This window comes from Silene latifolia, chromosome 7 (assembly GCF_048544455.1).
Source record: "Silene latifolia isolate original U9 population chromosome 7, ASM4854445v1, whole genome shotgun sequence".
NCBI lineage: Eukaryota > Viridiplantae > Streptophyta > Magnoliopsida > Caryophyllales > Caryophyllaceae > Silene > Silene latifolia.
In genome coordinates this window covers 128,127,183-128,151,459 of record NC_133532.1, presented here as the reverse complement: position 1 = coordinate 128,151,459, position 24,277 = coordinate 128,127,183, and the positions used below count along the sequence as shown (strand labels likewise).

Genomic DNA, 24,277 nt, shown 5'->3' with positions numbered 1-24,277 from the left:
AACAATTGCCAGCTCATCCTCTAAACAAGCTTCCCCGTGGCCTTCCGGTAAGATACAATCATTTATAATAATCTGAAATTCTTATTTCAGATCGCCATATCCGCTCTAAAATCGTTGTTGAGCGGATCTTATTTCTCTCATCATAAAAAACCCATTTAGGGTGTGAGTGGGAAAGCACGTGGGGTGTCCCACCACCCATGTCTTCTTCCATGAGAGGTCTTGTTACTGATGCGAAATAAGGCGATCTCAAGCAAAGGCAATTGTTATAATACCTCCACTTTACATGTTTGTTTTTACAACCATGTTAAGAAACAGATTAAAAAAATTATTAAAAATATATCGGGAAAGAGAATGGAGATGTTAAAAATATTAAATAAATATAAAGGTGGAGTTTTATGGTGGATTAGTATGGAATATGGTCCATATGAATGTCATTTTTTGTAAATATAGATTTTCAGCAAGGATAGAATAATCATTTTCTTAACCAAATAAGGAAACATGTAACGTAGAGTTGAATGAACGAAAAGAAATACTTGCAAAGTGGAGTTGAATGGGGGGAGTAAAGGTTACTTAATTATAACGGAGTATTATATTTTCATTCGCATTTATTTGTCCAACTTACTAAGGAAAATAAATAAGGATATTGTTAGGGTACAAATTCATGTCTCATATCAGTAGAATAAAGATGGAAGTTAAGATCATCTTTATAAGTGTCTACAAAATATAATAGTACGAGACCTTTTGGGAATGAGTCCAGTAGTAAATCTGTGAGAGTTTGGCCCAAAGCGAACAATATTATCGTACTATTATGGACGGTGGATACTGGTGCAACATAAGTCTAACACGAGGTATTCACGCTTCCGCGCAACAAGTGGTATCAGAGCCAATGTTGGCTTGGGTTAAACATAAGAAGAAGCATGGAGCCAAGACTTGAAGGTGGCGTACACTATAAGGCATGGAACTCATATCTTGTGTACTAGAACTGTTGATCAGGTGGACTCTTATCAGGTTGGGTGTCACAGGTCTAGTGGGTCTTTTCCAGGTTGGATGCCGTAGATCGTTGGTGTTCTAAGAATTTTGAAGTCACGGACCCGGTCCAGGATATATTGGATGTAGAGGATGCTTGATATGCATGTGTAGCAAATTCCCTAGAAGGGCACATGGATATGCAAGTTTAGGAGCATGTGGAGGTACTTACTTGACCAGGCGATGACAAGTGGTGCAAGACATGGCTCATGATAGCATGGTATGTCGATTAAGGGGAGGGTATCAAGAATCACCTCGTATGATCATGTTTTTTAATGACATTGTGCCAAAAAAACACGAAAAGTTTTTAATGACAAAAATGTCAACATAGGACCGATATTATATTTCCACTTTGATTAGTTTATGGTGATATTAGGAAACATAAATTGTAAATAATTAATGGACCATCCTAAGCTATGTTATTAAACTTATATAACCAGTCTTTTCTCTAGATTTGGTAGAACATGACACTTTAATCATCATCAGAGTATGACTGACGATTCCCATTTAGATAACACTTTAATATCATGTACTTCACCATCCTTTTGATTTAATGACATTTTTGTTTCGGGACCTTAAAATCCCGAAAATCGTGTATTATACACATAAATTTGATCTGTTTAGGAGGTCGTACTGAGTTATGTTTCTTTTCCCTCCAATTTTTATATGCCACGTGTTTGGAGTCGCTTTATTAGTTACCATATTCGATTTCAGCCCCGAATAATAAATATTCATCTATTTTTTAGGAGAACCCGATTTTCGTCCGAAACTCGTTTATCGCGTACCGGCATCCTTAAATGTCTTTCGTTATTAGTTCTTGAAATTTGTGTGACTGCTTTATCTGACCCGAGGAAACGTCCGTATGATTTACTGACATTTTTGTTCCGAAACCCTAAAATCCTGAAAACCGTGTATTATAAACTTTAATTTGACCTATTTGGGAGGCCGTACCGTTTTATGTTACTTTTTCTCCATTTTTTCTACCACGTGCACGAGGTCGCTTCATGATTTAACGTATTCGATTTCAGCTCTAAATAACAAGTACAATATTGATCTATTTTTAATAAGTATCTGATTTTCGTCCGAGACTAGTTTATCGCACACCGGCACACTCGAATGTCCTCTGTTACTTCTCAAAGTTTATGTGACCGCTTTATCTGAGCTGAGAAACCGTCCTTTTTAATTTAACGACATTTTTGTTCCAGGGCCTTAAAATCCTGAAAATCCTATATTATACACATAAATTTGGTTCGTTTAGGAGGTTGTATATGTGATCATGTTTCTTTTTCTTCCAATTTTTATGCCATGTGTCTGGGTCGTTTCATGAGTTACAATATTTGATTTTAACTCTAAATAACAAGTATTCATCTATTTTTTAGTAGTACCCGATTTTCGCCCGAGACTTGTTTATCGTGTACCGACACCCTTAAATGTCTTTTCTTCCTTCTCGAAATTTGTGTGGTTGCTTATCTGATCCGAGGAACCGTCCGTATGATTTACGGACACGTTTGTTCTGGGACCCTAAAATCGTGAAAACCGTGTATTATACACTTTAATTTGAGATATTTGGAAGGTCGTACCGTTTTATGTTACCTTTTCTCCCTTTTTTACTACGTGCTAGAGGTCGCTTCATGAGTTAACGTATTCGATTTCATCCCTAAATAACAAGTATTAATCTATTTTTATGGAGTAACCGATTTTCGTCTGAGACTAGTCTATCGCATACTAGCACACTCAAATGTTCTATGTTCTTTCTCAAAATTTGTGTGACTGCTTTATCTGACCCGAGCAACCTTCGTATGATTTACAGACATTTTTGTTACTGGACCCTAAAATCCTGAAAACCGTGTATTATACACTTGAATTTAAGCCCTTTGACAACAGTACCAAGTCACGTTTGTTTTTCTCCCAGCTATTGTACCACGTCTTTTGATTTGCTTCATAATATTATCATATTCGATAATTTTAGCCCTAAATAACAAGCATTCAATTACTTTTAAGGAGTACATAAATTTCGTTTGAGACTTGTTTATAAACCCAACTAATAATGTAGTAAAAGTTGGGATCGATCACAAGTATGATTGGGATTACTACTTAGATTGTTTAAGTCTAGTTTAGTTAAGTAAAAAGGTTTAATGAATTATGAAACTAAATGATAAACTAAAAGATGAAATATGGTACAATAATTAAAGCTAGATTGGTCGTTGATCGCTTCAAGCCTCTAACTTCAAACTTCAAACGATGCATCATACAGTATATATTATCCTAACTAGATTATAGTATTATACAACAAGTTTGCTTGCTTACTTGTTACAAATATTTTCATCCAAAGTATTATTATTTTTTTCATTGTTGTATCTTTTCATTAATCATTATTGTTAAATATTTGCGGCCGGTCACCAGCTGGTTGTTCCCTTTAACTTAATCAGTTGAGAATTGAATCAAACGTGATTTCATCAACTTGTTTGTGCGTTACCATACCTTGTTTTCTTTCTTAATTACTTGTATCTTCATTATATATTATTGTTAATTTAATGGCATCATAAGAGTCAGTAGCTAGCCTATGTTGCATAATGTTTGCATCCAAAGTGCCATGAGGATATAAAATGCGATCTTACGTAGTTGCGAGGCAAGATTTGAATTCAGTGAGACCAAACAATTTCAACCACATTGAACGACTAATTGTATAAGGTAGACTCTGAAAAATTTCAAAATTTTAAATTATAAATATTAAAATTTCATCCTTTAACGAAACGAACGCCCCATACTAACTCCCTCTAGCTCAGCTCCACGCACCCGTAAATTCTTATGTAGACGATATATAAAGTTGGTTAAATTTGTAATCCTTTTCATACAAATACGTTCAAATGTTGAGCCCTACTATACATACGTCTCTTAGGTTGGGGGTCTTGTTGTATGCATGTTTGTTGCAAGTAATGGAAATGGAATCTTGTTCTTGTTGCATTGCTTAAAAAGATGGAAATATAGGAAAGGAGCAAAAAAGGATGGAGAGAGGAAATAGTAGAGCCAATAAGGAAGCATGCATGGGTTGAAGTAGTAAATTAAAACAAGGAAAGGAAAGAGCCAATGGTGATGATCAAAATTCAAAAGTCAGTAATTACTCAACCCTCTCCTACTATCCATTTGTCTACCATGCACCCTTTTTTACACTAATACTCCTACTTATATTTCACCTATATTTACCATCCTACTTTCACTATAACCATTTACTCACTAGCTATAGTCATAACAATATCCTCTTTCTCTCTCACTAACTTTCCATCATCTCCAACAAACTCACTCACTCACTCAAGATTCTCATTTTTCATTTTTTTTAATTTGATATATATGCTTAAAGTTGAGGTAAGTATTTTCTTATTAAATCTCTCTTTTCTTTTCGATATATGTCATGTTTTTTTTTAAATATATTTAAGTTCTTTTTTTTTATCTATTAACAACTTATTATGATGATTTAAACAAAGTTCCTTAAGTTTTTGTATTATTGATGAAATAAATCTCGACAATTTAGTTTTTTTTTTGCATGTATGTATCCATTTTAAAAGAGGATTAATATAGTTTAAATGATGATTTTAATTAGTTTCGCGAGCCTTGTTTTTTACATGCAAGTTGAATTCTATAATTATTTTCTTTGATTTTAGATTTTTCCATGCTCTGCGAATACGATGTATGTGGTGATACATACTTATACCTGCTCACTCCCAAGTCATTCCACAATGTCTTTCTTTGACTTGGATGACTTTGTGTATTCATTCAACTTCAACTGTTTTTTTTCCTTTTCCTTGGAGTTAAATTGGTCCCTGTATGTATTGATGATAATGAGACGAGACATACAGCTCGCGAGCAATTCGAGATCGGTTGAGCTCGAACTTGTGTTATTAGATAAGATATTGCTCATATTTTATAAAAATATTTTATCATGATTATATCTTGTTAGATCACACATATCAAATGTCTCACTAATTTGCCAAATATTTTTATACATAATCTCCAAGGCTTGTTATTGAAGATATCGGAAGGGAAAAAAAAATATCAAATATGTATAGGCTTGAGTTTTGGTCGAACTTGCGTTAAAGCTCGCAAGCTAGATAACGAGCACATTTTTTTCAAGCTCGAACTCGAATTTTGGTTCTTGAGCACAAGCCACGCAAAGCTAAGCTCGGGCTCGGCTCGGCTCGTTAACATCCTTAGCTGTAAGCATACTAGGTAGGGCGGACCTAGAATTAAAATTTTGGGTAGTGTTGTTTTAGAGTTATGTTAAGGTCTCTATTTGAGAATTTTTGGGCAGCAAACAACGATAGTCTTACCCAATTTTTGAAAATTTGATGTTGCGACTGCTACCCCTTTACTACTAGGTAGGTTATTTGTTTAGGGCTGATTTCTTGAATAATTACATGATCACAAGTATTAACTCAATGGTGTATAAATATGAGTGCATGTGTTTGATTAGAGATTCCGGTATTGTTTGGTTGATGATCGATCCAGGCCATTTTATTTACAGATATATATGCGCTAAGTATCATTAGAGACGATGAACGTCGGACAGTCAGCTGAGATGAAGCACTTAAATAATGTGAATGGGAATTTACTAGGCCACGAGATGATGAATCGGCACCACCACCACCACAGTAACAACAATAATGGGAATGGGAATAATAATAATAATCAGGGTGCAACAACGGAACAAGACAGCAACAACAATGAGTGCACTGTCCGTGAGCAAGATCGATTTATGCCCATCGCCAATGTGATTAGGATAATGCGAAAGATTCTACCCCCACACGCCAAAATCTCGGATGATGCAAAAGAAACCATTCAGGAGTGTGTATCTGAATACATCAGCTTCATAACAGGAGAAGCAAACGAGAGATGCCAGAGAGAACAACGTAAGACCATCACCGCAGAAGACGTTCTATGGGCCATGAGCAAACTCGGTTTTGATGACTACATTGAGCCCCTCACCCTTTATTTACACCGCTACAGGGAGCTTGAGGGAGACCGTGGCTCCATCCGCACTTGTGACCCCCTCCTTAAGATGAGTAGGTCTGGGATGGATCAGTATGCGGCGGCCTATGGGCCTGTGTTTCACATTGGACCCCCTGGTTATTATGGGGGATCATCATCATCATCCATGAACGAGTACCTTAAGGAATCTTCCACTGTTGGTCCAACTCATCAGTCTACTACGACTGCGAATGCTGGAAACTCTGTTGGCAATTACGCCCCATATGCTCAGCACAAGTAGTAGTTTCTGCTGTTTCTACTAGTTAGCTAGCACTAACCTTTTATTCTGCATCTCTTTTATTATCTTCATGCTGTTTTATTTTAGAGTTACTTTTATTTTAAAAAAAAAAAAAAAAAAAAAAGTGTGATTGATTTAGGGCTTAGAAGATGCTAAGCTGCTAATTAAGCTATGTCGTCAAACTTGCAAAGGTATGTAAGGTGGTTTCATTCAGTGTTGATTCTTTTGGGCAGTAGATTAGATAGAGGTGTTGCATGCTCTGACTTGTTTGGGAACATGATTTTAATTCATCCAATAAATTACACTATCATTTTCAACTCATTTCAAATTAGTCCCGAGGCCGGTCGGGGCTATACACTATTATTTACGGATCTCATTCGGTAAATAAAAAAGGAACTTGATATATGACAATATATATATGGTTATCATAAAGTTGAAATTAAAGGGATTGTTTTGAAAGGATTAATTAAACAGATTATTTTTGCAAGTATTGACTGTAATATAGCAGTAGTAGTAAATTAAATTAAAATCTGAAATGTAAGTAATTCAATCTAATTGACCTACATATTTATCAAGTCTACTGATACGTAAAATAGGTTTGAACAAGTCTATATATGGATGCATGGTAATATATAGTCAAAATTTAGAGTCGAGGTAGGTGAGCTTATGTTAGTCAAAATAGGGTACTCTTGACGGACTAGACACTTTTAGACAGTCAAGTTTGGTTTGCATATCAGTATTTGATATTGACTTCCGGTCAGCTGGTTCAAACATAAACAATATTCAACTTACTAGCAATGTAAAAACAAAAACAATTTAGTACTAGAGGTACGTACACTCTGTAAATCTGTAATAGATTGACGACCTTAAATATAATGTTGTTGTGCTCCGCTAATTATTCAGTTATTAAGCTTAAGTTATTTGGGATTCTTCTCACACGCACCAAAGGTGTTAATGGAATTACAACTCAATATTTCCGGCCAGGTCTAAGAGTTAACCTCCGATTAGAAATGGAGAGGGAGGGATTAAACACAAACAACAATGACCAAGCAACCCCTAACACATGCTGCATGAAATTAACTCGTAATTATTAGGTAGATGGAGACAAAGCAACCCCTAACACATGCTGTTAGATCAACAAACAACATCACTGCCACTTCTAACAACAAATTACAACAACGTTGTCGTTACATATTAGGAGTGAATCACTGATTTTCGTACCTGTCGTTAGATATTAGGAGTGAATCACTGATTTTCGTACCACTACACTTCTAGAGCATTACGCTGTAACAACATTTTAGGAAGGAATGTTTTTGGGATCAGTACATATCTAGAGCATTACCCTACAGAACAAGATATTAGGAACCAATGTGCAAATAATTATACAGTATGAGTATGTATTATTCACATGAGTATACGGTATACCATACCATGATTCCAGAGGTAAACTTCATCAATTTTTTGACATTACGGAAAATGAAATTAAAGAGAGTATCAAACGGCCCTTCGTTTATACATTAGAAGACAAAAAACATAGCTAATACGTACTTCCATCGTCTCAATCATTTATTTACATTTAGTAAAAATAATTCAAACAAAGAAAAAAAAGGTAAATAAATGATTGAGACGGAGGCTTACAAGATTGAAAATAGGGGGAATAAAGTAAGCTCAATTTGCAAAGAAATCTTCAATTGATTTGATGATATATAAGTAATCAACCCCAGACATTTTGCCAAAGAAAAGTCACCATTTTCCTAACAGACCCCTGTTTGTCCCCTGCTTCATCACCATGCCGGTCTTCTTCCACCGATCGAGCTGTATTGGATTCGGGGTTAGCTCGGCCAGACCCTTGAGAATTAACATGTAGACGAGCATTCACATTTTTCTTCTTGTCTGATCTCCTGTTGACCCCTTGTTTCTTCTTGGTCTTGTTTTGTTCCAACAAATGATCTTCAAAAGCATCGATAATTTCATGAATGAGTTGACGATTAGGAGAAGAATCCCAACGCGACCAGTAACTGGTGTAGCAGGTGAAACAATAACAGGAAAAACAATTTGGATGATGATGGGTGTTATCATGAATGCTGGTTTTGAGGTGTTTTTTGTTGGAAGAGGAAGACTTAGAAGGGTGAGAGTCAAAAGGGGTGGTGGGAGGGCAAGAAAGTAGGTATGCAAGAACTTGTTTATCGTCGACAGAGAGGGAAGCGGCTAGGGTGAGGATCGCGGCGGGAAGGAAGGAGAGGGAGAAGGATGATGATGAAGAAGGTGAAGAAGGAGAAGGAGAAGGGTGGACAGTTCCTTTGCGATAGAGTTTCTTCATTATTGTGCGTGTTGGTTGTGTTTGTTTGTTTGTTGGTTGGGTTACTTGGTCGTTGTATGATTTAGTTGAGAGGATTATAAGAGAGCATGGCAACAACTACTCTTTCTTATAGCCTTCTTATCTACCACCGAGATGACTTTATGTCAACGTAAGCTTCCCAAGGATTTTTGAAACCATGTCATTACCCTAAGTAAGACATGTTATATATTGAATTCATCTACCATTTTGACTAATATTTATTTATAAGGATTACTGGTTAAGAATACATATATTTTACAGTTTGAATATTATAAGGATCATTGTATATGAATTTTGGGTAAGGTTAGGGTGAAATACAAACATAATAACTCATGTTTAACAAGTATTCTTACATATGCGAGTACATACATAGAATGATATACGAGTATATTTTTCCTATAATTTTTATCCTTTAATAGTTGATGTCATCTTCGAAATGGTCGCTGTTAGTATCAAAGAGGATATAAGAAACATTATTGTTTAATATTTCTAACTTAATCATACGATACGAGTAATTAGGTTGAGATAATATCCATTAAAACAAATGTTATTTAATAACATATTATCATTAGTGTTAAAGGAAACAATTTAATATAATCCAAGTCCACTCATGTCATTTTCTGTTGAACATAGAAAATTAGAGATAAATAAATATAAGGATTAAGGAAATAATTAGTCATAAACATAAAATGCGATTGGGTTATTGGTGTAGAAGAAAATGTAGGGTGGAGGAGAAGCAAAAAAGGGCAGAGGAAATTGTTGAAATGGTCAAAATTGTACTCGTAGTAGATTGGACCGTATAGGATGGTTGAACAATGTTCCGTGTAATATGATCCCAATTTCAAACAAATGTCACGTCTTTCCTTCGTGTCTTTTGGGTTGCTCTGCTTCTCTAATCTCTTGTCTTCTTCTCAAACATAATAATATTAAGTGCATTCAACTATGTACTATATTCCCATACAATAATGTTGAGGTTTTACTAAAACACGTTATCGCTTTTCTATATTTCACTTGTAAGCAACTAACCTTAACAATAACAAAACGTCATCGTCTCGTCTCCAATAAAAGAGAAATATTCAAAGTGTAAATTCAATGCAAATTATAACTTATCAAGTCAAATCAACGTTTGATTTGAATGTAAATTAGGTTTTACTAAGAAACATGATGTTACCTAATTTACATTTTAATGGCATGCGACTACTATGCAAATGATTGGAGTGCAATAATGCAAGTAGTAACTTACTAGTATGTTGGTAGAGGAATGAGTAAGTCTTGCTTAAAACGGGTTGGATTTTAAGACGGGTTGTTGTGTGAGAGGAAATGGGTAGAGGGGACAAAGGTGGGACCTCCCATGTGCTCTCCACTCACCCTAAATGGGTATTTTGTGAGAGAATATGGTATCCGTCTTATTAATAAGACGGATACCTTGGTCTGAAATAAGAATTGGTGGTAGAGGAATAGCAGTTAAGGGTGACGTATTTGAAGGGGTATATCCCACATTGGGTCTAAATAATGGCAGGAGCCAGGTTCACCGTGCTACTTATATTGGTATATTCTAACTTGCAGGGGGAGGGGCCCCTTACCAATGAAGGCAAGGGTCACTGTTTTTCACGTCAGATTACAGATATGAGTTAGGTCATACTCGGGGAAAGTGCCGCAACACAACATAGACTAGTGGTTCTTGATTTTCGGGGTAAGAGAGACTTGAGGAAGAGAAAGATAATCGGTGAGGCACGGATCAAGTGGTGGAAGCTACAAGGGGGAAACCAACAAGCGTTTTTGGATAAGGTTGGAAGTAGCGATATTTGGTCGGATTGCGAGGAGAAAGATATTGATGCAACGTGGGATAAATTGGAGCATGTTGTAAAGGATTTGGCGAGGGAGGTGTTAGGGGAATCCAAAGGGAATAGACCATCAAGTAAGGACACATCTTGGTGGAACGATGTGGTGAGACAAGCGATAAAGACTAAACGTGAATGCTATAAGGTTCTGGGGAAATGCATGAGTGATGAGAACTTTGAAAAGTACAAGGAGGCTAGACGAGCCGCTAAAAAAGGCCGTACGGGATGCGAGGGCAAAAGTTAACCAAGAAGTGTATGCCAGGTTGGACACGAGAGAAGGAGAGAAGGATATCTATAAACTGGCCCGCATAAGAGACCGAAAGACGAGAGATATTGGGACTTGGGAGAGTTAGGTGTGTGAAAGATATGGACGACAAGGTTCTGGTTCAGGATAACGAGATAAAGGCTAGATGGAGTTCTTACTTTGATAATTTATTCAATGGACATCAGGAACAAGGTTTTGGGGATGTAGAGGTAACACCAAGCATGGTTAATCGGGAATTTGTGCGTAGAATACAAAAGAGTGAAGTTAGAAAGGCGTTAAGGAAGATGGGGTCAAAGAAAGCAGAGGGACCGGATGGTATACCCATAGAAGTTTGGAGGTGCTTCGGGGAGAAAGGGATTGAATGGGTAACCATGCTCTTCAACAAGATTTGGAGGAGCAACAAGATGCCATCGGCTTGGAGGAAAAGCACTCTAGTCCCTTTGTACAAGAACAAAGGTGATGTCCAAGAGTGTTCCAATTATCGGGGAATTAAACTTATGAGTCATACAATGAAGTTATGGGAGCGGGTAATCGAGCAAAGGCTTAGGAGATATGTAGACATCTCGGAAAACCAATTTGGATTTATGCCCGGGAGATCGACTATGGATGCGATTTTTATCATGAGACAGTTGATGGAATACCATCGGGACAAGAAGAAGGATTTGCATATGGTTTTTATTGACTTGGAAAAGGCATATGATAGGGTACCAAGAGAAGTACTTTGGTGGGCTTTGGCGAGAAAGGGTGTGTCGCGAAAATATATTGACCTCATAAAGGACATGTATGAGGGGGCTAGTGCAAGTGTTCGCACTAATGTTGGGAGAACGGAAGAATTTCCTATTACCATCGGGGTGCATCAAGGTTCCGCACTTAGTCCTTTTCTCTTTGCTATAGTTATGGATGAGTTGACAAGGGATCTTCGTGACGACATCCCTTGGTGTATGATGTTTGTTGATGATATTGTGTTGATTGATGAGACAAAAGAGGGGGTGGAGAGAAAGTTGGAATTGTGGAGGCGGACTTTAGAGACTCGTGGGTTCAGTGAGCGGGAGTAAGACCGAGTATTTGAGGTGTCAATTCACTAAGGTGGCGGGGTTGAGATCGACAGAGGCGGGGAGTATTATTTTCGATGGGAATGTTGTTGAGGTTCGGATTTCTTGAGATATCTAGGATCTATTATTCAAAAAGATGGGGAGTTAGACGGAGATGTGGCTCACAGAATTAAAGCGGGATGGTTGAAATGGAAGAGTGCTTCGGGGTTTCTATGCGATAAAGATATGCCCCAAAGATTAAAGGGAAAATTTTATCGCACGACAATTAGGCTCGCTTCTACTTTACGACTCCGAGTGTTGGGCGTGAAACATTGTCACATTCAAAAGATGAGTGTGGCGGAGATGCGCATGTTGAGGTGGATGTGCGGACATACAAGGAAAGATCGGTTAAGGAATGAGGTGATTAGGGAAAAGGTAAAAGTGGCGCCAATAGAGGACAAGATGATGGAAAACCGATTAAGATGGTTTGGCCATGTGAGAAGGAGACCTATAGACGCACCCGGTTAGGAGGCCGGAGACTTGGAGAACGAAAAAAGGTCCTTAGAGCGAGAGGAAGACCAGAGACAGACATGGTTGAGAGTGATAGAAGCACGATATGAGAGTTAAGGGGGCTTGAGGAGAGTATGGTGACGGAGAGGGCACAATGGAGGGAAAAGATACATGTGGTTTTTTAGTATTTGATGTTTTTGACAGATTTAGTGTTTTTTTATTTATTTAATTTAAAGCAATTAATTTATTTATTTTTCTCTCCTTTATTACACACTTTTTCAACAACCACTTTCTTATAGTTTTTACCTGGTTCATTCCGGATCCTTAACTCTATTTCGGTTTTTAAAAATCGCTTTAATCTTTTCTCTCGATTTAAATTTTAAGTTTTTATAAAAGAAAGACGGAATTCGATTTTAAAACCTCTAAGTTCACCTTGACTTTCCATTACATTTTCGTTCTCCCTTTTTGTTTTTCATCTTCCCTTTTTTATTCGCATTCTGAGGCGTGCGTTCACCCATGGACGGTTCGAAAGGATGATTCATGTCAGCCGACCCCAAATCATTTTGGGATTAAGGCTCTGATGTTGTTGTTGTTGTTGTATTACAGATATGAGTTAGGGATTCTTCCTATTTTCTGTTCCACCTGATGAAAGACAGTCAAGACAGATTATGTGGTGGTTGCTGTCCAACAAAAAGGGGGATGAGAAGTTTACAGAAATTAGGTTGTAGTCCCGCGCCAGAAAAAATAATTGAGGGAGAAACAATTCTTCGAACCAAAAGCATATTTTGGTTGCCATTAATTAAAAAATGACTCCAGGGATACACAAACCTTAAGGAGACCAAGAATGCTGAAAACACACAAGCCTTCCAAAAAAGAAAAGGCAGGGTTCATACTGAAAAGGCAAAAAATACCATTGTTGTAGACACAGGATAAGTCAGTCGCAAAGAGAAATCGAAAGAGGGGGCTAAGAGGAGCTTGTTAAACGCGACTTGATCCATGCTTCAAGATTCTTCAATTCCTCTGTACTTATAGTATGTCCTAGACCAGGATACGCCTGCCATTTTCATTATCCTTATCTTAATGCTAGCCATGGATAAAAACTACAGTACTTCATATGTGTAGATTAGTAATAGGAGTTTCAGTTAGTACCTTGAACTCACAACTAACACCAGCCCTCTCAAGGAAGGGAGGCCCTTCTTGTCCAGCCTCAAACAATACTGTTGGATCCGACATTCCATGTGACCATAAAATGGGAGTCTGGGAAAGGTTTTAAGAGTATTAGACATATACAAGTAAACCTCATTCAGTCTTTGATAAACAAAAAGGAGACAAAAGTAACTTAGCCGAGTTTAGAAAAGGTGTTTGTAGACGTGGAAGGCAAGTGTTATGACGGGTTTCCATTACCAGTGAAGCCAACTATTTTATTGTTCGATTATGACGTAATAAAGCAAAATGACCCACTAAACTAGCTCTGCCTCAATGCACTTCTCGACACAATTTTCATTTTATATATGGGTTATATAGAAACACCCTTTTTTGTGCCCTTAACACAGGGGTAAGACTGAAGACTCTGCACATCTGAATCAACATATATCAGGTTTTATGTGCTCAGGTATTCAAAACGGCAGCCCTTGCTCCACCACCACCACAACCCCATCTTCACGGGCTTTCTATGTACTACACCAAGCCAACATAAGTGTTCACCAACAAATTGAAAAACACCTTGTACGGAGTAGCAGTGCAATCTATGGTATTCCAACTTTCTGAATTAACTCGTGTATCCATGTCCAACAGTTGGAGATTAGTACGACACTAGGCTACAGATATTAAGCTGAAAACCAGTGGAATTTTCACAAAAAGCAAGTCTTACACATCTAACTAAGACTGGGTGACATAAGAGGATAAATATGGAATGCATTATGCATGATTAGCTATTGACAAGCATTGAAGTTTAGAAAGCAAGCTTTGTAAGTCAACCCATAGGCAGATAAAAACACAAAGCCATTGGTACTTGAGATAACTTGTACCTTCTTCGCATCCTCGGGAAACTGTTCAACCACGGAATGGTTGAAAGGAACCCATCCACTGAAGACTGCACCACCTCCTAATGTCTTTGGATACAAAAGGACGCTTGCCAAGGTCAAGGCTCCTGCACAGTAGACCTCAAGTTTAATAATCCCATGCAGTATTGGTAAATTAGAGAGTAAAAAAATGCAATTTTCCTTGAGGGTGAGGGGTGAGGGGTCAGTGGGAGATACCTCCTTGACTAAATCCACAAACAAATATATTAGCAGGACTTGTGCCTGCGGCAACCTCTTTGTCTATCATAGCGTGGACATTTTTTACTGCTTTCATCAATGAAGTCTCATCTTTCGGGGTGTGCTGACAGAACAGAGAACATAAAAACCACGAGTGAGTAGGAAAGACACTAAGTAACTGTAAGATATGAACTGCCACCAAGGACCATAGGGCTAGTGCCATTGTCCTACGTAATCTAAATACAACTCAATAAGCACCATTGACACTTCAAAGATAATAAAGATGATCCACATTTTAAAGGTGTGACAAGAATGGTTAAAAAGGTGAGACAAGCGCATGGCTTGCCATGGTTAACACAGAGTCTGGCTATCAAACATAAAATCACACTATCAACAAAATACTACGAGTAGCCTAACTGTGTCCACCCTATTTTACAGCACCCAATTCTAAGCAAGTAATACCGTAATCCGATCTTGAACATCACATTTTTGGTCTTCTCTTAGTTAGTGCCAAACAACAAAAGTGATGTTACTATAGTGCATCAAAGGCTCTCGGCTATGGGTATGTAACGGGGAGGTTGAGTTACACAACCTTACAGTTACCCCGGCATTAATTGTTGACAATGCATAAAGGTTGTTTGTAGATGACACAATGAATATGAGATAGGAATTGCATTAAATGTTATGATTGCTACTTGCCTACTTCACATAAAATAAGAGAAGACAGCTCATTTAGTTATTTTGCTTCATACTCAAAAGTCGAATAATAGTGATACATAAACTCCATCAGAAATGGAAAGTAGTTAGTGCAGAAACATATAATCACAAAACCTAGGAGAGAAAGGTGACACATTGCGAAAGCAGCAAGAATGTGTTCTCTTCAACTTCGTTTTGTTGTTTTCCTTTGTTTGCTTATTTTGGTATATATTATTATGATTCAGGAAAAGAAAAGTAAAAAAGAAACAAGTTTTGGAAAAAACCACGACTCAGGGGACACATTGTAAGAGTTTGAGCTAAAAGGGCAACCCATAGCCTCATAAACAAATATAATGAGCATGTTGTAAGTGATGAACACGAATAAATGAGAAAGAACTTACAGAGGTGACCGGTATCTCATGTATATCAAACCAGGAGGGCATAACAGCACCATCTACAAGAAAAGTGGATGAGCAAGATCTTACAGCACTTCCCGGAAGGCATTTTAATTTCAGGAGGGAAAGATAACAAAAAAACAAGAAATCTACGTGCTGATCTCCGCCCAAACTCTCAGAGTGTGGCACAGTTTAAAAAGAAAACAGTTGAATCAATAGACGGACTCATTCAAGTGTATAAATCTCTTGTTTCCCCTTACTAGTGCGTGTATCTATAGAGTAGTCAAAATGCGTCATTTATGGCCTACAGGAGTGATCAAAGCCCGACTATATTAGCTTTATAGTTTTGAGTTTGTGATATCATAAAAAATCTAGTTGAGAAACTAGATTCTCCATTATATGATGTAAATATATTTTGGCTTGTGTTATGAATGATGACGCAGCAGATAATAGCCGTATTTACAGATACAAGGCTAATCTGGAAACAATTTGAATCATGAAGGAGCGTGAGCAGAAGAAGGTTATGAATTAAGATGATGAGTTTATAAGATGTGGCAATGTTGCAACCTCGGCATTCATGTTGTTGAGCAACTAGTGCAGTCATGAGTCAAGTATCAGGTATTTGTAAGTTGTAACTTCAATTTGTATACCCATGTGTTGATTTCAAAGGGAAGATTGAATTTGAAAACAAATAGTGAGTAATAATAATAATAATAATAATGTGTGGCTAAAAATTCATGAAAAAAGTAGTCAACTTTGCACCTAATTTGTGATCACCATTGGTGGTTCCCTGAATATTAGTCCCTAAGATATGATAATACTAGTAATAAAATAAAAAAGAAGAAAAAGAGGGAGATAGATAGATAGAAAAGATACAGTTGCAGGAGACAGGATTGGAAGGAGCAGAAGGGAAAGACCATTTGGTTGAATTGAATTGGGGCGAAGTGAATAGTGACTTGATAGGCTCGTTGGCAGGTCCGGAATCACCCAATCCATGAAGCCACAATACGAAGCTCCTGCTCCTACCCGCCGCCGTCGCCATGAGGTTGGGGTTTTGCTTAGGTGTTTGATCAGTGAGGAAGATGAATAGGAGTGAGGTTAAAAGTGAGAGGGATAGTAAAACCAAAGGCCTCCCTATTTGTCTTATTACCCCCCTCATCACATCATTCTGCGTCTCCTTCCAAATAAAACCTCTCTTTGTTCTTCCTTGGTTAGGAATTGTCGAAACTGCCCCTGGGCAATCGGAATTGAAATAAAATACACTAGTAAAACAGGGGTACATTTCGTCATTCTGCAATAAAAAAAGTAGAGTACCTTTGAAGAAACAGAAAAGAAATTGATAAAATCATTGTAGGTGTTGCATAATGGAATTGAGTTGGAGAATGAAGGGAGCAGTAGAAGCGAGAGTGATGATAGTTGCTGCAATAGTAACAATATTAATATTAATAATAAGATGTGGAGAAGCGGTGGGAATAGGAGTGAACTGGGGGACGCTATCTGACCACCGTGTGTCGGCGGATACGGTGGTGGATCTGCTCATCCGCAACCGTATATCAAAGGTGAAGCTGTTCGATGCGGACCCTACAATAGTGGAGGCAATAAGGGGGACCCACATTCAGCTCATGCTCGGTATCCCAAACCATATGATCCAACTGCTGTCATCCTCACCCTCTGCCGCAGATTCATGGGTTAGGGCCAATCTCACTCGTCACTTCCTTGCACATCCTCCCCCCGACATCAGGTCTCCTCCCTTTCTTTTTGCTTTTTTTTTTTTTTTAATTAATTAATTATTGCCAGCTCCTCACTTTACTTCCGCTCTTCAAAGACAATACCTTTCTACTTGATACCAACATACTGTTGCTGCATTATCTCTTCATTCATTGTGTTTCCGCTCTTACTTTTATGCTTACTCATCTACTCATGCAAACACCACCCTTAATGACACCCCGTTGCACCCATTTCCAGATACGTAGCAGTTGGGAATGAACCCTTCCTAAGTAGTTATGCTGGCCAGTTTCAGTCTTATGTTGTGCCAGCACTCGTTAACTTGCAGCAGTCACTAGTTAAAGCCAACCTTGCACGCTCCGTCAAACTGGTTGTTCCTTGCAATGCTGATGCATATGAGTCTTCTCTCCCTTCTCAAGGCGCCTTTCGCACTGACCTCACTCCTATCATCACTCAGCTTCTATCCTTCCTCAATTCCTACGCTTCTCCCTTTGTGGTCAACATTTACCCCTTTCTAAGCCTCTATGGAAATTCAGATTTCCCCCAAGACTATGCCTTCTTTGGAGGAACAAACCACCCCGTAATAGACGGATCCAATGTCTACTACAATGCTTTTGATGGAAACTATGACACTTTAGTTGCTGCACTTGACAGAATCGGGTATGGTCAGATGCCTATACTCATCGGAGAGGTGGGTTGGCCTACGGATGGAGCCATATCCGCCAATATTACTGCTGCCAGGGCTTTTAACCAAGGCCTTGTAAATCATCTACTTAGCAACAAGGGAACTCCCCTGAGGCCCGGCTCTCCTCCTCTCGATGTTTATCTTTTTGGCCTACTCGACGAAGGTGAAAAGAACACCCTACCAGGAAACTTCGAACGACATTGGGGCATATTCTCTTTTGATGGCCAGGCTAAATATGCACTGAACCTTGGTTTGGGCAGTAACATGTTGAAGAATGCTAGAGATGTTGAGTATCTTCCGTCAAGATGGTGTGTCGCGAACCCAGCAAAGGACCTCTCAGGTGTTGAAAACTACATTAAACTTGCTTGTACTGTCGCAGACTGTACTACATTAAGCTATGGGAGTTCATGTTATGGAATTGGTTTGAAAGGAAATGTGTCTTATGCATTCAATAGCTATTATCAGCTCCAGAAACAAGATGCAGTAAGCTGTGATTTTGATGGTCTTGGTATGATTACTTTTCTGGATCCCTCGGTCGGTCAATGTCGATTTCTTGTCGGTGTTGCAGATTCTGATACCTCTTCGGGTCCCACTTGGCGCGGGAGAGGGACCATCATTCACTCGTTGGTTTTTGCTGGGATCATTGCTATTCTTCTCTAGGCTATACGTCTGATGTAATAATCTGTGTAGGGTTTTATGATAGGCAATACAACATGTAATATAGTGGTTTGAGATTCTGTAACAATGCAGGTAATCAGTGTTGTACTAGTAGACTTAGATATGTGGTTAAGGCGGCCATTTCTGCCTACTCTGATTGGATCTTTCTTACAGACGACGTGGTGAACATGATTGATTTAGATTATACAGGAGTTGTTCCTTTACGTTCAGCTCCATTGCTGCTTCATATCCAGTATCCATACTTAATACAAATCCATAGGGTTAATCTGGTAGGTGGTGAATAATAAGCAGGGATGGATGATGGATGCACGCGGCCCACACTCGTTATCACAAAATAACAAGGGCCAATATAAATACTAGTGACAAAGCCACATTGGCTTAGCTTATAAAAGTTAAAAGCAACCAGTCTTGTTTGAGTCACGAAGTTTCTTTCTTTTTGTTAAAGAGAGTAAAGTATGTGTGTGTACACAGTGTATAGGACAAAAGGACTTGTGGTTATAAAATCATAACCTCTTTATTAGTAGTACGGACTTGTATTCCACTTCATAACTTTCTCTTCTTCATTCATTTTTACTGAAAATATGGATAGTGCAAAATACAACCTTATGCTTTTAGTGGTGCTACTGCTACTCTCTGTGCATGGATGGAAAGAGACTCAAGCCCAGGTTCACCATGTGGTCGGAGATGACCGTGGCTGGGATCTCGCTTCTGATATCGCTTCTTGGGCCGCTGGTCGTACCTTCACCGTTGGCGACTTCCTTTGTATGTCCTCCCACCCTACCATCTTTACTTATTACGAGTATCATTAAATATGATTGTGTTAAATTTACCAGTTTTAAAGTTGATATGACCTGAATATTAAGTGAAGAAAGGTTGTTGCATTGACAGGGTTTGCATACTCGGATGGGGTAGACAAAGACAAGGTGGTGGAGCTAAGGACCAAAGAGGAGATGGAGTCATGTGACTTGGCAAACCCCATACTCATCTTCACTCAAGGCATTGACAAGGTTTCGCTTCCAGCTCAAGGACATCGATACTTTGCAAGCAGCAACATTGAGAGCTGTAAGCAAGGTTTAAAGCTCCCAGTGGAGGTCAAGTCCAAAACTGCCGCCGCTTACTACCAATCTCTTCATCCCTTAACAACAAAGAATGCTGCATTCTTGGCCCAGGAACCCTCTGCTCTTTCCTCTTCAACCCGCATCTGTGGATCCATTATTATGCTCACTTGTTTGATCATCTTCACAGTGTTGCTCTTTTAAATGACGTTCATTTATGGTAATCATCTTTGTTAACTTTTGAGAACAGAAAATAACGAAACGTGGGAGTGTCTTATGTTTTGGTGATAATCACTCTCATTTATCCACTTGAATTACTTAACGTGTTGGTTTACTTCAATCCATGGCAAAGCTTTTGACAAAGACAGGGATTATCGGTTGATCGGGCAAATAAGCCCCAAACGTTTGGCAAAAATATGATAGTAATATATCGCTAAAATCAAATAACGCCCCATCAAAACATTCAATAAAAACGTACCTCACGACTTTGTTATTATTCACTATATATAAACCGTATAAAGTAGTAATTTTGCCCCTTCATATCTGAGCTCTTGGTAAATTAGCAACGAATGAATTAATCATAACACCTCATCAACACCTGGAACACACGGAATAGAACAAAAAGCCGAGAATGATCCAAGCTCTTCACATAGAGTATCCTTATATGACCAAAATATCGATCTATATAGTGCAAACGGCAATAGCTAACAACAAAGCTCTGAGCGCTTTAAGTTGTAAAGTGCACGTTACTTCCTCAACACAACATAGTTCAGATTATTATTCTTCTGAATCTTGGATATCCTCTTCAAAATTTCGGCAAAAGCCTTCTTGTCCTGCACAAAGGAATTTCACAATGGAAAAGCACAAATGTTATTTATCATTGGCACAAAATGCAAACATTCTGGTACACAAATTTTAACCTTGGTTTAAAAACGCGAGAGCCGCACCAAGGCGGAGAGGCGCTCATTCACATGAGTATGGCAATGTTTTAGAAAACATATATACGGATTTTAAAAATTAAACTTTGCGGCAACACCTTTTTCTGGATTTCTAAAAAGGGCTAACAAGTACAAGTATCAAAACTAAGCTATAATGGATCAAATGGAAGGAAATATTAAAAGAAGAAAATATGAAGATTTTATAGTAGCACACTTTGTTTGATACAACTTGTGCAAAAGTCGCACATAAGCATCCTCGAGGCGTTTAGGTTAGATCCCACAGAGCCTCAACTGTTTTTTAAACTTAAGCGGCCAGGAGAATTTTGCAAATGGAAATATTAGAGGGTTTAAATCAAACCCAAGAGTGTAAGACAATGTCAAGATTCAAGCTAGAAAAGGAATTATTAAAGATTAGAACAAAACCAGAACTACTTACATAAGGCATCTTAAATTTTCATAGCAAACTAATTCACAAGCTAGAAATTTTTCAGAACAAGTGAGAAGTAGGAAAATGTACCTCTGGTGACTTCAGTCTAGCTTTAAATGTGGCAACCAGTTCAGAAGTAGTTAGTGGTGCTCTCTGCAATAAAACGGCTCTAATTTCCTCTTCTCTGACAGGCCCTTGAGTGGAGGATGTACCAGTCTTGGAAGAGGATGGTGTAGTTTTTGAAGCCCCGGCCCCACTGCCTTTTGAGGGCTCTTCTTTTATGGTAGGCTTAACATCCTATTCTCAAACAAAAACTCATAAGTAATTGAAGACAATAATCAACAGATTAATTAAAGCATTCAGATTAAAAGGATTCATACACTTTCTGCCTTTATCTTCTTTGATGCGGCACCAGTAGCAGCTTTTGTATCTTCACCATGTTTCCTCTTTCCTTTAGCCGATTTTGAGGTAGAAGTCCCTCGAGCTGGTTTTGCAGGGCTATCACTAGGTTCTTCCTTAGGATCTTTCAATTTTGGAGCTACAGCAGGAGAAGGGCGGTCCTCATCCTCCTGACAAATTACAATTACTTTACCACCTCCACCTTTAGCATGTATAAAATTACATGAGTGACAGTAGACTTACATCATCGTCTTCATCCTCATCTTTCTTTCTTTTGCCTGAGCCATCATCCTCTTCTTCTGAGTCAGAATCGCTGAGTCCATTGGACCGTCCAAGCAATTTTTTCAGCTCTTTTCCCGATTTACTCAGCTTGCCTTCCTCTTCATCACCATCTTCTTCTTCTTCATCATCGTCCTAAAACATGGCACTTATTAGCATGAGCGTAGGTTGCTTTTTCAAAAAAGGAAAAAAAAGAGTTTGCAAATCTCTGCATGTCATACTACAAACTCAATAACTACTGAGAGTATAAAACCTTGTTAAGGTACCAAGGCATCAAGATTAAAAACAATCACTAATTATTGAACACTGAACAGCAATGAGCACTACCTTTACATTTTGTAATTATTTTGTCTCATTCATCTCCTTCTTAATTATAAGCCCTCTTTGTTTGTTTACTTTTAGCAGTACGCAGCAAGAGAGAAAACAGCTCATTGAAAACAAACCTCCTTAATTTCAGGTGGAGCAGGAACTTCAGGCGCTAATAAGTCTTCTCGCTCCTCAGGATTAATACCAACAGCTTCATCATCATCAGTGAAGATCTCCTCGTGCTCCCAATCATCACCTAGCAGAGGTAAGATTAAAAAAAATAGAACGATTGACCACAGACAACAAAACTTTCAAGTTTCAATCAGCCATTGCTCAAAGATCATCCATAGACCTTAATTTCAATCGAATAAAATACCAATATATGTTCATTGCTCTTCTTAATTCCCTTGTAGGTTCACCCAATTCCTCCTCTCCTCTTTGCTTTTAATCTAAACATTCATTTTTTTGTAAAGATAAAAGTAAGAAATGCATTCGTTACCCTTCTCAATATTGTCATCATCGTCATCAAAATCACCTCCTCTTCGACCTTCATCATCCTCATCATCACTACCTTTCTTGTTATTAAGCCCAAGCCTAGACTTGCGAGCAGCCTGTTCGCCTTCATCTTCTTCTCCCTTATCCGACACATTACCATCAGCTTCAGCATCTGATTTCTTGCGTCCTTTACCTCCAACGACAGGAGTTTCCTTAACGAGCTCAGGGTGATAGCCAAAAGCAGCAGGTCCATTGCTAGCAGTCTTCATCATCCATCTTTCATAGCCATCAACAGTCTTCCTCCTATTTTTCATCTTCTCCTCAGCCTCTTCAATGGTAAGTTGCCTATATTGAGCAACCTTGTTGAAGTTGTACCAAGAACCAGCTGGTATGGCAACAAACTCTTTGCCCTGCAACATTAAGAGGTAGTAAGTAGCAGATTGGGTGCCCTCCAGATGCCCATGGTACTGTGATTGACCAGTTTCATCTTCCAGCAACCAAGGCTTGTTCTTGAACTTGTCCTTCAAAGAGTCAGTTAAATGACGACCATTAATGCCTTCCTTAACCAAACTCCATTGATTTTGAGAAGAGTTCTTGTTAGAAAAGGTAGGCAAGCCAGCTGCAAACCTCCCAATGAAGTAATTCTTGTCAATGCTGGAACTCTGCCTAACATTATATTCCTACACATATAATAAATCCAACCAAATTGAGATTAAATGCTAACATGAATGAATCATCCCTCCTTTAATAAAAATGAAATCTTTTGAAATGAAAGATAGAGGGAGAGAGAGAGAGATGTTGCGGACCCTGATTAAACGAGTGAGAGTGGCGCCACATTGGTAGCATTTGGCGCGAGTTTCGGCCATGGTTTTGCCGCAGGTTGAGCACAGAGTTAAATGCTTACAATTGCTGCCATAAAGATCGGTGTTTGACCCGCATCCGCCGCAATTTGGTTTCAGCATCAAATCAAACGACATTTCAGGCCTTGATTTTATGATTTGATCGGATTTACGAACTAGGGTTTCAACTTTCAACTTATGATTGAATGATTGAATGAATCCAAATCAGATGATCGTCTCGCGCTCAGTTTCTGCCCGATTTCATCCTACTTTTTTTTTTCTTTTTCTTTTTGTACCAGCATCATATTTTCATATTTGGTCTATTGTTTTGAATCCAAATAAGAGTTTTTGAGCATAAAATCAAAACAATCAAGGTCAAAATTATCCATTGTGCAATTGCCATTACTTTGCACCAAAGTCCAATCAACCCGGGTTGGCCCAAGTCGGCAGTACGTTCGCTGGTTGTGCACTTGTGCCCGTTGTACAGTGTGTGCCAAGCACAGCACAACACGTTGGGCTGGATAGCGGCCCACAACACATCAATTGGCATACATTTGTGCCTAAGCACAACCTGAGGAACGATGGGTCAAACACAACCAATACGACGCCTTTAGGGGTAAATAATTTTTTAAAAAAAATTAAAAATACCCTGAGCACGACGGCAGCCGTACCGCCAGCCATGCCTCGGTGGCCGTCTGGCATGCGTGTCATGCACGAGCACAAAACGGACGGCCCACCACCGTGTCTAGGTGGGGCCTGGTAAGGGGATGGGCGCGACGGGCCGACACGAAGCACGACTCGACCCACACGATTACCTGTTCTATGTGTACC

At 38.6% G+C, this 24,277-nt stretch overlaps 6 protein-coding genes across 6 annotated transcripts; 3 read left to right on the top strand and 3 right to left on the bottom strand.

Annotated features, from left to right (window-relative positions):
* Positions 1 to 4,262: 4,262 nt before the first annotated feature.
* LOC141591384 (nuclear transcription factor Y subunit B-6-like) lies at positions 4,263 to 6,486 on the top strand. The gene is made up of 2 exons (XM_074411688.1): positions 4,263 to 4,389; positions 5,546 to 6,486. Exon 2 carries the CDS (start codon positions 5,576 to 5,578, stop codon positions 6,287 to 6,289), a length of 714 nt encoding a protein of 237 aa, XP_074267789.1. The 5' UTR covers positions 4,263 to 4,389; positions 5,546 to 5,575; the 3' UTR covers positions 6,290 to 6,486.
* Positions 6,487 to 7,910: 1,424 nt separating this feature from the next.
* LOC141591386 (uncharacterized) lies at positions 7,911 to 8,697 on the bottom strand. The gene has a single exon (XM_074411689.1). The coding sequence runs from the start codon at positions 8,604 to 8,606 to the stop codon at positions 8,001 to 8,003; it is 606 nt and encodes a 201-aa protein (XP_074267790.1). The 5' UTR covers positions 8,607 to 8,697; the 3' UTR covers positions 7,911 to 8,000.
* A 4,337-nt stretch (positions 8,698 to 13,034) lies between these two features.
* Positions 13,035 to 16,779, bottom strand: LOC141593120 (putative carboxylesterase SOBER1-like). The gene is made up of 6 exons (XM_074414079.1): positions 16,497 to 16,779; positions 15,627 to 15,679; positions 14,530 to 14,653; positions 14,299 to 14,420; positions 13,421 to 13,528; positions 13,035 to 13,325 (listed from the first exon to the last, which is right to left on the bottom strand). Exons 1-6 carry the CDS (start codon positions 16,777 to 16,779, stop codon positions 13,236 to 13,238), a joined length of 780 nt encoding a protein of 259 aa, XP_074270180.1. The 3' UTR covers positions 13,035 to 13,235.
* A 95-nt stretch (positions 16,780 to 16,874) lies between these two features.
* LOC141593119 (glucan endo-1,3-beta-glucosidase 5) lies at positions 16,875 to 18,896 on the top strand. The gene is made up of 2 exons (XM_074414078.1): positions 16,875 to 17,361; positions 17,586 to 18,896. The coding sequence occupies exons 1-2, from the start codon at positions 16,985 to 16,987 to the stop codon at positions 18,688 to 18,690; spliced, it is 1,482 nt and encodes a 493-aa protein (XP_074270179.1). The 5' UTR covers positions 16,875 to 16,984; the 3' UTR covers positions 18,691 to 18,896.
* Positions 18,897 to 19,102: 206 nt separating this feature from the next.
* LOC141593121 (umecyanin-like) lies at positions 19,103 to 20,082 on the top strand. Its single transcript, XM_074414080.1, has 2 exons — positions 19,103 to 19,470; positions 19,597 to 20,082. The coding sequence occupies exons 1-2, from the start codon at positions 19,290 to 19,292 to the stop codon at positions 19,965 to 19,967; spliced, it is 552 nt and encodes a 183-aa protein (XP_074270181.1). The 5' UTR covers positions 19,103 to 19,289; the 3' UTR covers positions 19,968 to 20,082.
* A 117-nt stretch (positions 20,083 to 20,199) lies between these two features.
* Positions 20,200 to 23,823, bottom strand: LOC141593118 (transcription initiation factor IIF subunit alpha-like). The gene is made up of 7 exons (XM_074414077.1): positions 23,414 to 23,823; positions 22,612 to 23,287; positions 22,250 to 22,368; positions 21,771 to 21,941; positions 21,509 to 21,697; positions 21,219 to 21,425; positions 20,200 to 20,596 (listed from the first exon to the last, which is right to left on the bottom strand). The coding sequence occupies exons 1-7, from the start codon at positions 23,582 to 23,584 to the stop codon at positions 20,510 to 20,512; spliced, it is 1,620 nt and encodes a 539-aa protein (XP_074270178.1). The 5' UTR covers positions 23,585 to 23,823; the 3' UTR covers positions 20,200 to 20,509.
* Between the last annotated feature and the right edge of the window lie 454 nt (positions 23,824 to 24,277).